This window comes from Zalophus californianus, chromosome 6 (assembly GCF_009762305.2).
Source record: "Zalophus californianus isolate mZalCal1 chromosome 6, mZalCal1.pri.v2, whole genome shotgun sequence".
Classification (NCBI taxonomy): Eukaryota; Metazoa; Chordata; class Mammalia; order Carnivora; family Otariidae; genus Zalophus; species Zalophus californianus.
In genome coordinates, this window is record NC_045600.1 from 126652453 (window position 1) to 126669126 (window position 16674).

Here is a 16674-nt window from a genome sequence, read left to right on the forward strand (position 1 = left end):
ACTTAAATGAAAAAAACCAATTTATTGAACTACACCCCAGCTACCACAATTTGCCCAGTATTAATTAGATAATTTGAATAGACATAGCTATTAAGGAGATTGAATTTTAAAAAATTAATAGACTTTCATTTTTAGAGCAGTTTTAGGTTTATGAAAAATTGAGCAGAAAGTACAGAGATTTTCCATACACTGTCTGCCTCCCGTTTCCCCATTATTTACATCTTGCCTTAATGTGGTACATATGTTACAACTGGTGAACCAATATTGATACATTATTAGGGACTAAATTTCATAATTCACATTAAGTTTCATTCTTTGTGTTGTACAGTTCTATGGTTTTTTTTTTTTTAAATAGACTTTCAGTTTTAGAGCAATTTTAGAGTCACAGAAAAATCAAGCAGAAAGTATAGAATGTTTCCGTATACTCCCTGCTCCCACAGTTTCCTCCACTGTCAACATCCCAACCAGAGCAATGTATTTGTTATAATTGGATGAATCTACATTGACATATCCTTATCATCCCAAATCCATAGTTTACATTAGGGTTCACTCTTAGTGTTGTACATTGTGTGGGTTTGGACGAATGCATAATGACATGTATTCACCATTATAGTATCATACAGAATAGATTCATTGCCCTAAAAATCCCCTGTGCTCTGCGTATTTATCCCTATCTCCCCCCGCCCTTGGCAACCACTGATCTTTTTACTGTCTCCAGGGTTTTGCCTTTTCCAAAATGTCATCTGGTTGGCATTATACAGTCTGAGCCTTTTCAGATTAGCTTCTTTCACTAGTAATATGCATTTAAGATTCCTCCATGTCTTTTCATGGCTTGATAGCTCATTTCTTCTTAGTGCTGAATAATATTCCATTACATGGATGTAGAACAATTTGTGTTCCCACTGACATGTTGAAGGATATCATGGTTGCTTCCAAGTTTTGGCAATTACAAATGAAGCTGCTGTAGACATCTGTGTGCAGGTTTTTGTGTGGGCATAAGTTTTCAGTTCATTTGGGTAAATACCAAAAAGTGCAATTGCTGGATTGAATAGTAAGGTTATATTTAGCTTCATAAGAAACTGCAAACTGTCTCTCAAAGTGGCTGTACAATTTTGTATATCCACCACTAATAAATGAGAGTTCCCATTGTTTCACATGCTCACCAGTATTTGGTATTGTCAGTGTTTTGGATTTTGGTGATTCTAATAGGTATATATAGTGGTAACTCATTGTAGTTTTAATTTGAAATTAGTGACATATGATGTGCATCTTTCCATATGCTTATTTGCCAGAAGTGTATCTTCTTTGGTGAAGTGTCTGTTCAGAATTTTTTGCCAACTTTTTAATTGGGTTGTTTGTTTTCTTAGTATTGACTTGGAAGAGTTTTTTGCATACTTAGATAAAATTCCTTTATCAGTTATGTGTTTGCAAATATTTTATTTTAGTCTATGACTTGTCTTTTCATCCACTTAACAGTGTCATTCACAGAACAGAAGTTTATTTTATTTTAATGAAATACATCTTCTCAATATTTTTATTGTGCTTTTGGTATATTTAAAAAGTCATTGCCAAACCCAAAGTCACCTTGATTTTTCTCTTATGTTATAGCCTATAAGTTTTATAGCTTTGTGTTTTACATTTAGATCTATAATCCATTTTGAGTTAATTTTTATGAAAGATGTAAAGTCTGTCTGGATTAGTTTTTTTTATGTTTGTCCAGTTTCTGTAGCATCATTTCCTGAAAAGACTTCCTTTTCTCCATTGAATTGCCTTTGCTGCCCTTTGTCAAAGAGCAGTGGACTGTATTTGTGTGTATCAATTTCTCAGTTATCTATTTGGTTCCATTTGTCTCTCCCTTCACAAAAACTGTACTGCCTTGATTACTGTATCTTCACAGTAAATCTGAAATTGGATAGTGTCAGTCCTCCGAGTTTTTTCTTTTTCTTCAAGATTGTATGGACTATTCTAGGTCTTTTATCTGCCATATAAACTTCAGAATCAGTTTGTCTGTATCCAAAAAAAAAATCTTACTAGGATTTTTATTAGGATTGTGTTGAATCTATACATCAACAATAGTTGGAAAGAAGCAACATTTTAACAACATTAAGTCTTCCTATACATAAACATAGAATATTTCTCCTTTTATTTGGTTTTCTTTGATTTTGTTCATCAAAGCTTTATAGTTTTCCATATATATATATATCTCATATACATATTTTGTTAGATATATGCCTAAATATTTCATTTTATAGTGCCAATGTAAGTGGTGCTATGTTTTTAATTCAAATTCTTATTGTTCATTACTAGTACATAGGAAAGCAATTTTTTTTTATATTACCTTGTATCTTGCAACCTTGCTCTAATCAGTTATTAGTTCCAGGGATTTTTGTTTGTTTAAAAATTCCCGAGAAAGAAATCACCAGGAACAGATGGCGTCACCAAGCATTTAAAGCATATTTAAAACCCATTCTACACAATCTTTCCAAATATAGAAGAGGAGGGAAAACATTCCAACTCATTTTATGAAGCCAGTATTACCCTAATACAAACTCAAAGATAGTACAAAAAAGGAAAACTACAGACAAAGATCCCCCTTTAATATAGATACAAATTTTTTTAACATGATGTTAGAAAACCCAATTCAATAACATACTTTGGAAAAAAAAGATAATAAATTATGACCAAGTAGTATTTTTTCCGAGGGTGCGAGCCTGGTTCAATATTCAAAAATCAGTCACTATAATCCAATCCTAATCCTGTTTAGGTTAAGCAAGAAAAATCATATGATCATATCACTTGATGCAGAAAAACATTTAACGGGCGCCTGAGTGGCTCAGTTGGTTAAGCGGCTGCCTTTGGCTCAGGTCATGATCCTGGAGTCCCGGGATCGAGTCCCGCATCGGGCTCCCTGCTGAGCAGGGAGTCTGCTTCTCCCTCTGACCCTCCCCCCTCTCATGCTCTCTCTATCTCATTCTCTCTCTCAAATAAACAAATAAAATCTTAAAAAAAAAGAAAAGCATTTAACAAAACACACATTCATGATTTAAGTCTCTATTGGACAATGGCCATCTACAAAAACTTACAGCTAACATTATACTCAATACTTAATTGAAACACTGAATACTTTCCCTCTAAATTTGGGAATAAGGGACAGATGCCCATTCTCACCACTCAGTCGACATAGTAGGGAAGGTCTAGCTAGTGCAATAAGGTAATAAAAAGAAATAAAAATTATACAAATCAGAGAGGAAGAACTAGAAGTGTCCCTATTTGCAGATGATATGATTGTTTATGTAGGAAATCCCAAGAAATTTACCCCCCAAAATGCTAGAACTAAGAAATGCATTGTTCAAGGACATAAGAACATTAAGACACAAAACTCAATTGTATTTCTCTCTACTATTAATAAACATATGGATGCTGAAATCCAAAATAAAGTATCATTTACAATTGCTAAAAAAAAGAAAAAGAAAAACTTATGTGTAATTCCAACAAAACATGTACAGGACTTGTATGCTGAAAATTACAAAACACCGATGATAGAATTTGGTGGCATATATCCTCTAAACAAATGGCGAGACATACTGTGTCCATGGATTGGAAAACACAATATCGTAAAGATACCAATTTTCTCCAAATGTATCTGCTGGTTAAATGTAAATTCCTACCAAAATCCCAGGAGGTTTTTTTTTTTTTGTAGATATATACACAGATGCAGATATAGTTTCTAAAATTTATATGGAAAGGCAAAGGAGCTGGAAGAGTTAAAACAATTTTGAGAAAGAAGAATAAATCAGGAAGAATAAGTCTATCCAATTTCAAGATTTATTATTTAGCAGCAGTAATCAGACTCTGTGGTATTGGTAAAGGGAGAGACACAGAGATCAACGGGACATAAAAGAAAACCCAGGAATAGACGCGCACAAATACGCCACACTGAATTTTTACAAAGGTGCAAAAGAATTCAACGCAGGGAGGATAGACTTTTCAGTTAATGGTGCTTGAGAAACTAGGCATCTGGAGGGTGAAAAAAAATGAAGCCCAGCCTACATTGGACACTTTACCCAAAAAATAAATCGAAATAAATCATGGATTTAAATGTAAAATGTAGAACTATGTAATTTTAGGAGAAAAAGTCATAGGAGACAAACTTCGGGATTTGGGGCTAGGCCAAGAGATCTTAAACTTAATACCAAAAGCACAATCCATAAAGAGAAAATTGGTAAATCTGACTTCATCACATTTTTCTCTATGAGAGGCCCTGTTAAAAGGGGAAAAGACAAGCTGCTACAGATTGGAAGGCAACCTTGCAAACCATGTAAAGGACAAAGGACTAGTATCTGTAATAGATAACTTTTGAAACTCAACAGTAAGAAAATAAATTAGAAAATTGGGCAAAAGACATTTCACTGAAGGGGATATACAGGTACAGAGAAGCATATGAGAAGATGTTCACCACCACTAGACATTAGGGAAATGCAAAATAAAAACCACAATGAGATATTACTACACGCCCATCAGAATGGCTAAAAGAAAAACTAGTGACAACACCAAATGCTAGTAAAGATACAGAGAAACTGGAGCACTTCCTTCACATTGCTAGTGGAAATGGAACAGCGACTCTGGAAAAGAGTTTGGCAGTTTCTTAAGATATAAACATGCAACTACCATGCAACACAGCAATTGTGTTCCTGGGCATATATCCTGGAGAAATCAAGACTTAAAAGTTCATGTAAATAACCTGTACATGAATGTTCATAGCAGCTTTATTCATGGTAGCTAACACCTGGACACCAACCATTCAGATGTTCTATGAGCAAACAGTTGAACTGTGGTATATTATCCCATGGAATACTACACAGCAATAAAAAGGAATAACTCCTGATACATTAAACAAGGTGGATGAATCTCCAGGGAATTATGCTGAGTGAAAAGCCAACAGACCCAACAGGTTTCTTGCTATACGAGTTCATTTATGTACTGTTCTTGAAATGACAAAATTCCATGAATGGAGAACACGTAATGGATTAGCAGTTACCAGGGTTTAAGGTGGGAGCGGTGTGGGACAAAGGTGAGTGTGGCTATAAAGGTCCACAAGAGGGATCCTTGTCATGATGGAAATGTTCTGTGTCTTGATGGTACCTACGTCGATTTCCTGGTGTGACAGGATACCATAGTTTTGCAAGATGTTGTCCACCGTTGGGAGAAACTGGGTAAAGGGTATATTGTATCTCTCTGTATTCTTCTTACAACTGCAGGTAAACCTGCAATGATCTAAAAATTAAAAGTGTAATTTTTTAAAAAGCAAGAAAAATGCAAATGATCTAGTAGTGCTGTGAGATACAAGGTTACAGTGGCTGTTGGTAACAATTCTCCCGGACAATTCCAGATGGGAGTGGAGATGTGACCCCCATGCAAGTGTGTATCAGTCATTCTGTACATGCTTCACATGGGGGTGGAAAACGTTTAAAAATGCAATTCCAAGTAGGTAAGATGAGCACTAGCCCGGCATCTTATTCAGGTTCTATTTCAAGCCAGCTGGCTAACTGGGAGTATAATATTTGGTTGCTTTGAGCGGCAAGAAACAGGATATAATACCGTTTCATGCAATACAGATCTATTACCTAATCCAACAGGAAGCAGGGATAGGCAACTACAAGGTGGATCAGTGCTTGTGAATTGGCCTTTCTGAGATTCGATAAGATGGCTGCAGCAACTCAAAGCTGTACAGCTTGAGACCATGTGTACAAAGCCACAGAAGAAGGATCAGCAAAAAAGGAAACTTTTCTCTTATCCCTTTCTCTAACTGGGGAGGAAAATGACCCCACAACTTCCTAGCGGACTCCTCCTTATGTTTCATTGGCCAAACTGGTGACTTGCTTGCTTCTACCCCCTCCATCACCAGTGGAGGGACTCATGATTCATTCCTTGTTGCTGGGAGAATTGCCACCCAGAAACACCTGGAGTTCATCAGCAAGAAAGAATGGAGAAGAGCTGTTGGATGGGCAAGCAATAGGCCAGCCATAGTGGAAAGTTGGCCCCTGCCCCATGGGATGTTCTGAGTCTTCTGAGTGTAGGGTCTATGCTGCTCATGGTCTTCCCTCTGCAATCTTGGAGAGGATCTCCATGAGGGGCAGTGCGGTGGGGGGGGGGGGGTTGCTAGGTTTTGTGGCCAGCCCTAACCATGGCCCCTTATCCATCCAGTGAAAGGAGAACAGTTACATCAAAATAGAATGGGCCATCCTTGGCAAGACATATGGCCCAAATATTTGCCCCACTGCCTGCATCTCTATGCCAGAGAAACAGAAGTTCTTTGGCTTCCTCAGAACTTTTCTGCAGCAATAATGGGCCTGCCAAGGTGGCCTGAGGACCCAGTAATGGATGAGCATCAATGAGCTTAGCAGAAATAAGGAAGAGATGAGCTGATTGTTGGCAAGTACACCTTATCTCTCTATCTCAAGTAAGATCTTTGAGACATTCTTCATCCATTCCCTGGGGAGCTAGAAAATGACCAAGACTCCCCCCTGCATGTGTGCGGTTTAATATAAGTGACTGTTAAATTTCTCCTGCAATTTAGGGGACTATATCTGGTTGGCTGTCTTGGTCAGCTTTAGGATATTGGTTTGAAAAAGGGTCATAAATTTTATTTTCAATTTTGTTTCTGTGGCTTTTATACTTTAATATGCCCCTGCAGACTTGCTGAGCCTGACGGTCAGGTGAAGGAGAGAAATGGGTATTGGAGAAGAGTCCTCCACCCCATGAGAGGATTTTCAGTCTCAGAAAGAGTCCTTCCCTCTCTTTGTGGGTGTCAGGCCAATTTAGGGCTTAAATTAGTGTATGGTGTAGGGTTGAAGGTACATTATGTTTTGTCTGACCAGCTCTCTTGAGGAGACAACCCCTCCTTCCTTCTCTCAGTTGGGGTTGACCCCATCTTCTGGCTACAGGGTTGACATGTGGCCCAGATCCAGCCAATCAGAGAATTCCACCCCAGCGGACTGGGCAGGAATAACTGGGCCAATCATAGCCTTGACTGGAGCTGCCCATCCCCTGGGTCCAGCTATGCCTGAAGCCAGATGCTTCTATGGCAGTCCCCATTTCACCAACCAGTAAGTACCCCACCTGCCCTTGAGTTGGTGTAGTCCCTTGCAACTGAAAGGGTCCTGAATAATACACACGTCTTCTGAATACTAAATCTGGGGTAACCAGTAGGTGTTCCCCGTAACATCAACATTGGCCTCCACCCCCAGTTCTTCCTCCACAAACATTGGCATTCCAACAGTGTCAGAAGGCTTGCAGCCACTTTTCAACCTTACTACTGTGCACCTGCCAGGACCACATGAAGGCAATCTTTCCCGCCCCTGGCTCCGGTTTTCTCTGCTATAGAATGAGTTGCCTACCTTACAGATGTGTGACACCAAAATGAGAAACCAGGGATAGCATGAAAGTACCATGTCTGACAATCCTTGACCTGTAATTCCAAGTCCAATGAGCTTTGAAACTGAAGGTTTTTCCTAGCTTTTTTTTTAGGCATATTTCTTATTATTATGTTATGTTAATCACCATACATTACGTCATTAGTTTTTGATGTAGTGTTCCATGATTCATTGTTTGCACATAACACCCAGTGCTCCATTCAATACGTGTTTTTTAATGGCCAAAACCTGACCTGAAGTGGCACGAGATTGTCTAAATATAGTCTGTGATAGCCTTCGTCACTAGTTTGGGGCTGCTTATATCCTTGCATCTCCGTTAAAAGTACCTCCAGCTTGATCTGCTCCTGTGCACACTTAATGTCATCTGGTTCCCGTGGCTTCTGTGTCACTCACCAGACCTCACGCCCTGCTCAGGGAAAGCACATCGATCCCTTTCTTCAAGGTGGTTATAATAAGACTTTTTTCTCCTTCCCTCCTTCTCTCTCTCATTTTCTCTCTTTCTCTCTTTCTCACACACACTCCTCTCTCTCCCCTTCTCTGTCTCTCCTGGGAGGGGGATAGTAAGGCAGAAGAACACTATTATTTATGGATCCAAAGGAATGAACAGTGATGAGGAATTGGGGGGGGGGAGTGGGTCGCAAGCAAGAGTGAGCACCGTGGAGACTGTGGCAGATAATGTTTGGCCACTTCTCTCATCCCAGCTTCCTTAGAGACGCCTTCTTGAGGCCAGAGAGTTCAAACCTGCATTTCCCAGACTCACTTACCTCTGGACTACCAGTAAGTGTGTAACAACTACACAATTAGGTGCAGGATACCTGGATATTCTGCTGCTTCTATTCTGCTCTGCAGGCAAGTACAGTGGAGAAGGCATTTGGTTTTTCTGCAGCCATGGAAATAAGAGGCAGAGGGCATCTGCGTGGCTGGTGTGGCTTGTGGCTGAGAGCTGAAAGGTGGGTGGGCTTCCTGAGCAAAGGTCCAGTTCTGCAATGGGAGAACCAGTCCCAAAGCCACATTTCCAGCCCACATGATTTTGTGCATCCCTAATCCCTTCTATAACTCCTTTTCTGCATAAACCTGCAAGGTGGTTTCTGTGATAGCACATGAGCCCTGACCATCATGGGAACATGTGAAGGACGATGCAGAAATCATTTAGAATCAAGGCAAAGAAATATTCTAGAGGACTAGGAGCTCCGAAGGACCTTCTGTGAGGAAAAGTTGGAGTGGGTCTGGTGGTGTCTTAGGTAATGCTGCAGAGAGGGTGGATGGTGCAGCATTTCTAAGAGAGATGACCATGATGCGATGTTTTGGATGCAGCTCCAGGATGTGTGGATCCTTCCTGCAACTTCTGGGCCATAATACACACCTTAGAAAATTTAGAAGAATAGAAATCACATAATATCTGATCTCAGACCACAATGAAATTAACTAGAAATAACAGAAAGTGACTGGAAAATCCTGAAATACTTGTAGATCAAACAACACACTGCTAAATAACACGTGGGCCAAAGAAGAAATCTCAGGAGAAATTGTAAAATATTTTAAACTAAACAAAAATGAAAACACAGTTTATAAACTTATAAAATTTGTGGGATCTGGGGGAGACAACAGTCCCACCCAAGAAGACAGCTCAGCCTGGAGAGCCTGGGGAGACCTCAGGCTTGTTTAGATCTAGGAGTTAGAAGCGAGCTTATTTACCACAAAACAGGACTTGTTCAGGCCCACAAGGGAGGATTTGTGAAAGACCCAGCTAGGCACCGGGAGTGAGGACAAGTGAGTCTGGGGCACCCCAAAGTAGAGATGATAACAGGAGAATGGAGACAGCTGGAATCATCTGTCCCTGGGATGATACCTACTCTCCTCTCCTTGTTGCTGGATTGAAAGTTAACTCCGGGGCTGGGAATAAGCCCAGCCATCCATAATTTGAATAAATAAGCCCTCAAATAAAATGAAATTGAAGTGATTTCATTTGCTGTGCTCCTATGATTGGTTATAGATCATTAAATTGGTCCATCATGTTCCATTTGTCATTAATTTTTTTCAAATGAATTTATAGCGACCGGTTTTTTAAAAAGTCTTTAGCAGGGCAAAATGTGGGGGAAAGCAATGGTGGTGTTCCTCTCCCACCTCTGTTTTCTCCATCTGCTGTTGCCCTGGTAGAGGTGTGTGTGGCCGGGCACTGGGTCAGGACTCAGGAGAGCTGGGACACAGCAGGAGTGTAGGGTTTCTCTGCCTTTGGACGGGGGTGGTAAGGGGCAGTGTGGGCAGGGGTGAGAGGGCGGAAGACCAGATGCTCACTCTTCTAACCAGCCCTCACCACCTACCCCACTTGATCACTGTCAGCTGCCACGGTGGGATTAGCCCTGGGCCTTGCCCCTTGCATTTCCCACCAGCCTTGCCTGCTGGGAAGGCTCGGACCCACAGCCTGGTGCTGACCTGGCAGGACAGCAAGGCAAGCCCTCTCAGCTCCCCTCGTCTTCCCGGGCGGTCTCCCCTTGCCATCCCTCCCAATCCCACTGCCCTCCGGCCGTCCTGTCCATTTAATTTTTGCCCATTCTGATGGGTCTCTGTGTTCTGCTTACATTTAGATACTGAGCATCTTTTCACATATTTATAAACAGTTGGGAGTGCTTCTGTGAATTGTCTGCTTATATCCTTTGTTCATTTTCTAATAAGTTGCTGCTTCTTTTGACAATACACACAGCCCCTTTATATATAATGGATATGAATCCTTTGTCTACTATATATAATGAATATTATTTCTCAGCCTGTCCTTTACCTTTTTTCTTTTTTGTTAGGGGCAGGTTTTGGTTTGTGTTTGCTTTGTAGTAAAAAGGTTTATGTTTTTTTATTAATTATATCTCTCCATCTTTTCCTTTTGTGAATCCTGGGTTCCGGTTCTTGGTTAGGAAGTCCTTCCCAATCCCAAGACTATAAAAATATTCTTCTAAGGGCGCCTGGGTGGCTCAGTCGTTAAGCGTCTGCCTTAGGCTCAGGTCATAATCCCAAGGTCCTGGGATCGAGCCCCGCATCGGGCTCCCTGCTCCGCGGGAAGCCTGCGTCTCCCTCTCCCACTCCCCCTGCTTGTGTTCCCTCTCTCGCTGTGTCTCTCTCTGTCAAATAAATAAATAAAATCTTTTTAAAAAAATAAAAATATTCTTCTATACTTTCCTCTGATTCTTTCAGGGTTTTGATTTTTACATTTACGCCTTTAATTGATCTGGAATTTACATTTGGGTGTGGTGTGTGAGAAAGGAATCAGTTTTTTTTTTCTCCAAAGCATCCAAACACTATTTCTTGATGAGTCCATTTTTCTCACTGTTATTAGTCAATATTGGAAATCTATTAAGGTAATTTGCTAGCACGTTAAAAGGAAGATACATATTCATCCTGGTAGATTTCCTGAATTTAAAAACTTGACACAGAGCCTGAGCAAAACCCTCAATAAACTAATAATAAAAGGAAACTTTCTCAACCTAAAAAAAAACAAGCCACAGAATCAGTATTTCATCAATTGTAACAAAAAATTGTAACCAATGTCCCACACTAACACAGGGTGTTAAAATTAGGAATTAGTTGGGGGGGGTGGTTGGGTGGTTTATGGGAATTCTGTACTTCCACTTAATTTTTTTCTGTAAACATAACACTGCTCAAAAACAAAAAATAAAAAAATGAACTAAAGTAAGAATAACACACCACAGCAAACATATTTGCTGGTGAAACTTTGTAAGCACTCTCATTAAAATCAGAACAAGACATTTAAAAGATATAAATATCTTGTCCTACATTATTTCTTGTTCCAGCGTGACCATAGTCCGTGTTTCTTGATTCCTTATTCTGTGACATGGGGACATTATACCTCCACTGATACTCAACTCTGCTTACCAACATCTGTCAACACATCTCTACTCTTACACCGTCAAGATTGATAAAGTTTATCTGTAGTTTTATTTATAGATTGATTCTCAAAGATGAAAACCAGCACACAAGCAAAATCCAAGCTAATGTGATTTTGACTGTGTAAATTTTATCTTGGCTGCTGAGCCAAGTCACATGCCAGAATTATATTTCCTTCTTTGTGGATCCACTGTCAGTATCCTCAAGTCACTGAAAAAAAGTTTCCCTTGGACTGCATTTCACATTGTCAATTACTCAAAATCTTGATCTATTTGGGTTTGTTTCATATTTGCATTGTATCTTTTATGTTCAGTTTGGTTTTCTTTTGGAGAGAAGAAGCATCCATCTTATTCCACACACGCCTGCTAGTTCCCAGCTTCCTATACCATTCTCTTTTGCTTAGAATCCATTTTCTTCTTATTCTTGAACCCCACCCAAGTCCTATGCTTCACATATAGATTGTGACTCTACCTCTTTTTACCTTTCATAGAATGCCTGGATGCCTTTCTGCTTCCATCTTATAAGGAATACCCTTGTGATAACTTCCTGTACCAGGAGCACGTGGTGCTCCACGGAGCCCATTTCCTTCACAGGTCCTCCCTCCCGAGCCTCTGACCTCCTCCTCCAGGGTGGAGCCTTGCTTTTCAGTTGCAGACCTGGGGCTTCTCCTGACTGATATTCTGGGTTTGGAACTATTGTTTCCTGGAGTCTCAGTTTTCCCATTTGTTGGTTCATTCCCTTATTTTGTTGGAGTATTCTCTTTTGTTATTTCCTAAGAAAAAAAATGCATGGGATGTGAAATTTTTGAATTCACAGGAGGCCTCACACTTACTGGTTACTTTGGCTGGACATTTTTAGACTGAAGTCATTTTCTTTCAAGATTTGCAGGCTCTGTTCCATAGCATTCTAGCATCCAGCAATGCTGCCAGCCTGCTGTTTGTCTCATTCCCATTTCTTGGAGGGCTGCCTTTTTCCCTTCTGGAAGCTTTTTAGGACTTTCTCTTGATCCTGACTATTCTGAAGATTCACTGTGTGTTTAGATATGGGTCTTTGTTTGTATCACTCAGGATGCTTTTAGTTGGAAGTAATACAACTCTTAATACAAGACAACTTAAAAGGTAAGGAGACTGATTGTTGCAAAGAAGTCCCAAAGAAGGGTAGTTCCAGAGTTGGCTCAACCTTGCCATCAAGGCCTTACCTTCTCTCCACCTTCTCTGTCTGCGGACCTCCACAGGTCAGCTGGCTGCAGAGGGCCGTAGTGACTCCAGGCATCACATTCTTGTGGTGGTCAGAGGGAGTCATCTTATCCTGGTGTCTTATTTTAAGAAGTAAGAAATCCACCACACAGTCCCTCCTGAGAGACTTTTCTAATATCTCATCAGTTAGAATTGGGTCACATGCCTTTTCCTATGCCAGTGACTAGAATTATCATGACTGGATTGGAGCCAGTCTCTGGGACTAAAGCCACACAGAAGAGCATGAAGACTTGAAAAACAAAAAAACCAAGGTTCTGTAATTAAAAAAAAAAAAAAAGAGGGTACTGTTGAATACTAGGCCATTTCTTCTCTTATTTTTTTGATTTTTATTTCATACTTTGAACTATAAAAGCTCAAAATTCTGACACAAATCATCTTGAAATGATGCAAAGCAACTCAAAATGTTTACAAGAATTTCTCTTTCATTTTTCCTCTTTCAACAATGGTGTGATCAGCACAGTATGGCTTTCTTGGAGGGCTGTCTAAACAGGCAGGCAGGCAGGCAGACAGACAGATAGATAATAGAAAGCCAGAACCAATTCACTAGTAAGTATGTCACTATTAATTCTTCCAGCCCATCCTCTGCATTTTTAACAGGAAAAGAGTATGGCTTTTGCCCAATGGGAAGAGCTGTCTGTTTTCAAGTAAAAATTAGAAGTTTGATGGATGAGGCAGGAAAAGACTCTTTTGAAGCAAATGTTTTTAAACTATTTTAGCTGGTTTTTTTTTTTTTTTCTGGCATTTAGATCCATAACTTGACTATACTTCTGTTTCTTGAGTTTTCAATTTTAGATACTGTCTGCTGATAATCCCTTTCCCTTTCCTGTCTACAAACATACATGTGCTTCCCTTCCTGACAATATTGTTATATCAGTTTTCAAGTGTGTATGTATTTATGTGTACATTACGAACAGGCAACCGTTATTCACAGCTGACTCATACAAAGTTACATCTTTGTTAGTTACTTTGCTCAGCTTTTTGTCTTGTCTAGTTTCAAATTTTAAAAAGTTTCCATTTGTTTTCTATATATTAATCCCTACTTTATCACCAAATTTTTTTGAATATGTTCAAACCCATCAACACCAGCTTCATCTTTTTTTCAGTGTTTTTAAAAAGTTGAGTATAGTTGACATTAGTTTCAGGTGTTCAACACAGCGATTCCACAAGTTTACACATTCTGTTTCATTCGCCACAAGTGTAGCTACATCTGTCCTGACACAATGCTATAACAGTATCATTGACCTACTTTGCTTATGCTGTGCTTTTATTCCCATGACTTATTAATTCCATAACTGTTTTTTTTTCTTTTGAAAGATTTTATTTATTCATTTGAGACACAGAGATACAGAGAGAGAAAGCATGAGCAGGGAGAGAGGCAGAGGGAGAAGCAGGCTCCTCACTGAGCCAGGAGCCCGATGTGGGCCTTGATCCCACCCCTTTTACCCAGTCCGTGCCCCCCACCCCCGCCCAACAACCATCAGTTTGTTCTCTGTATTCATAAGCCTGATTCTGCTTTTTTTTAAATTTGTTCATTTGGATTTTGGGGGGTTAGATTCTACTTGTGAGTGAAATCATATGGTATTTGTTTTTCTCGGTTGATTTATTTCACTTAGCATAATACCTTCTAGGTCCATCCATGTTGTCTCAAATGGCATGATCCCATCCTTTTTATGGCCGTGTAATTGTCCTGTGTGTGTGTGTGTGTGTGTGTATCTTTTACTTTTGTCTATTGATGGACACAGGTTACTTGCATGTCTTGGCTATTGCAAATAACGCTGCAGTAAACATAGAGGTACACATATCTTTCTGAATTAGTGGTTTTGTTTTCTTTGGGTAAATACTCAACAATGGGATTATTGGATCATATAATATTTCTATTTTTAATTTCTTGGGGAACTTCTATACTGTTTTCTGATAGGAGAAGATATTTACAAATGATATACACGATAAGGGGTTAATATCCAAAATATATAAAGAACGTATACAACACTAGCTTCATTTTTGAATCTTTCTCAGAGTCCCTCATCTGCCGGTCTAAACTAGCTTTGCTACTTCCACTGCTGCACAGTGTTGTCCTAGGACTTCAATATTACCCTTGGCATTCCTTTTGCCTGTCTCTTATGTTGAGGCCCTTATTTTCTGAATCTGCAGAATTCAACTTTCTCAAAGTATGTATGCAATTTTAATTGAAATATAATTCATATCCCATAAAATTCACCCCTTTGAACTGTACAATTGAGCGGTTTTATTAGGTTCACAGAATTGTGCCACTATCTAATTCCAGAACATTTTCATCACCCCAAAAAGAAACCTCGTCTCCATCAGCACTCACTTACCCATTCCTCCCTCCCCCCACGTCCTGGAAACTACTAATATACTTTCTGTCTCTATGCATTTGCTTATTCTTGACATTTCACATCAGTAGAGCCATACAATATGTGGCCTTTTGTATCTGGCTTCCTTCACTTAGCATAATGTCTTTGAGGTTCATCCAGGATGTTATAACATGTATCAGTACTGAATTCCTTTTTTTTTTTTTTTTTTGGCTGGGTACAGTATACTTTATTGATGGTACATGACAAGGTAGGGGTCCCCAAGCTCCTCCCCTTCTTCAGGGGGTCTGGGATGGAAACGGTGGAGGTCGGGAGATTCTCAGTGTTTTGCGGGATAAGTTGGGGCAGGGACTCCCCAGCAGCTGAGGGCCTCTCTCTTCCTCTTGCTCTCGCTGGGGCTGGTGGTCCAGGGGGCTCTTACTCCTTGGAGGCCATGTGGACCATAAGGTCCACCACCCGGTTGCTGTAGCCGAATTCATTGTCATACCAGGAAATGAGCTTGACAAAGTGGTCGTTGAGAGCGATGCCAGCCCTGGCATCGAAGGTGGAGGAGTGGGTGTCACTGTTGAAGTCACAGGAGACGACCTGGTCCTCAGTGTACCCCAGGATGCCCTTGAGGGGGCCCTCTGATGCCTGCTTCACCACCTTCTTGATGTCGTCATTTTTGGCAGCTTTCTCCAGGCGGCAGGTCAGATCCACGACAGACACGTTGGGGGTGGGGACACGGAAGGCCATGCCAGTGAGCTTCCCGTTCAGCTCAGGGATGACCTTGCCCACAGCCTTGGCAGCACCAGTGGAAGCAGGGATGATGTTCTGGGCAGCCCCTCGGCCGTCGCGCCACAGCTTCCCAGAAGGACCGTCCACGGTCTTCTGGGTGGCAGTGATGGTATGGACGGTGGTCATGAGTCCCTCCACGATGCCGAAGTTGTCATGGATGACCTTGGCCAGAGGAGCCAAGCAGTGGTTGGTGCAGGAGGCATTGCTGACAATCTTGAGGGAGTTGTCATACTTCTCGTGGTTCACACCCATCACGAACATGGGGGCGTCGGCAGAGGGAGCAGAGATGATGACCCTCTTGGCCCCGCCCTTCAAGTGGGCCCCAGCCTTCTCCATGGTGGTGAAGACCCCAGTGGACTCCACAACATACTCAGCACCAGCATCACCCCACTTGATGTTGGCGGGATCTCGCTCCTGGAAGATGGAGATGGACTTTCCATTGATGACAAGCTTCCCGTTCTCAGCCTTGACTGTACCGTGGAATTTGCCATAGGTGGAATCATACTGGAACATGTAGACCATGTAGTTGAGGTCAATGAAGGGATCACTGATGGCGACAATATCCACTTTGCCAGAATTAAAAGCAGCCCTGGTGACCAGGCGCCCAATACGGCCAAATCCGTTCACTCCAACCTTCACCATCGTGTCTCAGGGACGCGGCTGGCACTGCACCAGAATTCGCGGCTGTCTGTCGAACGGGGAGGAGCAGAGAGCCAGTACTGAATTCCTTTTTATGGCTGAATAATATCTCATTGTATGTATATATCACATTTTGTTTATCCACTTATCTGTTGGTAGGTACTCAGATTGCTTATATTTTCTGGCTATTATGAACGATGCTGATATGAAATTCGTGGGCAAGTTTTTGTGTGGACATGTTTTTAATTGTCTTGGTTAGGTGTATCTAACCCAAGTACACTTGACCCATATGGAAGTATAAGTATATTACCTATTCATCTTGATGAGGCACATCCTCCAGTA

The 16674-nt window shown here is 40.8% G+C and overlaps 1 protein-coding gene across 1 annotated transcript; it reads right to left on the reverse strand.

Moving 5' to 3' along the window:
* Nucleotides 1-15223: 15223 nt before the first annotated feature.
* On the reverse strand, nucleotides 15224-16350 carry LOC113909169 (glyceraldehyde-3-phosphate dehydrogenase-like). Its single transcript, XM_027570303.2, has one exon. It carries the CDS (start codon nucleotides 16333-16335, stop codon nucleotides 15334-15336), a length of 1002 nt encoding a protein of 333 aa, XP_027426104.2. The 5' UTR covers nucleotides 16336-16350; the 3' UTR covers nucleotides 15224-15333.
* Nucleotides 16351-16674: the final 324 nt, after the last annotated feature.

Bases quoted from the DNA above. Each gene is read 5' to 3' on its own strand.
- LOC113909169 (XM_027570303.2), bottom strand. From the start codon at position 16,335: ATGGTGAAGGTTGGAGTGAACGGATTTGGCCGTATTGGGCGCCTGGTC.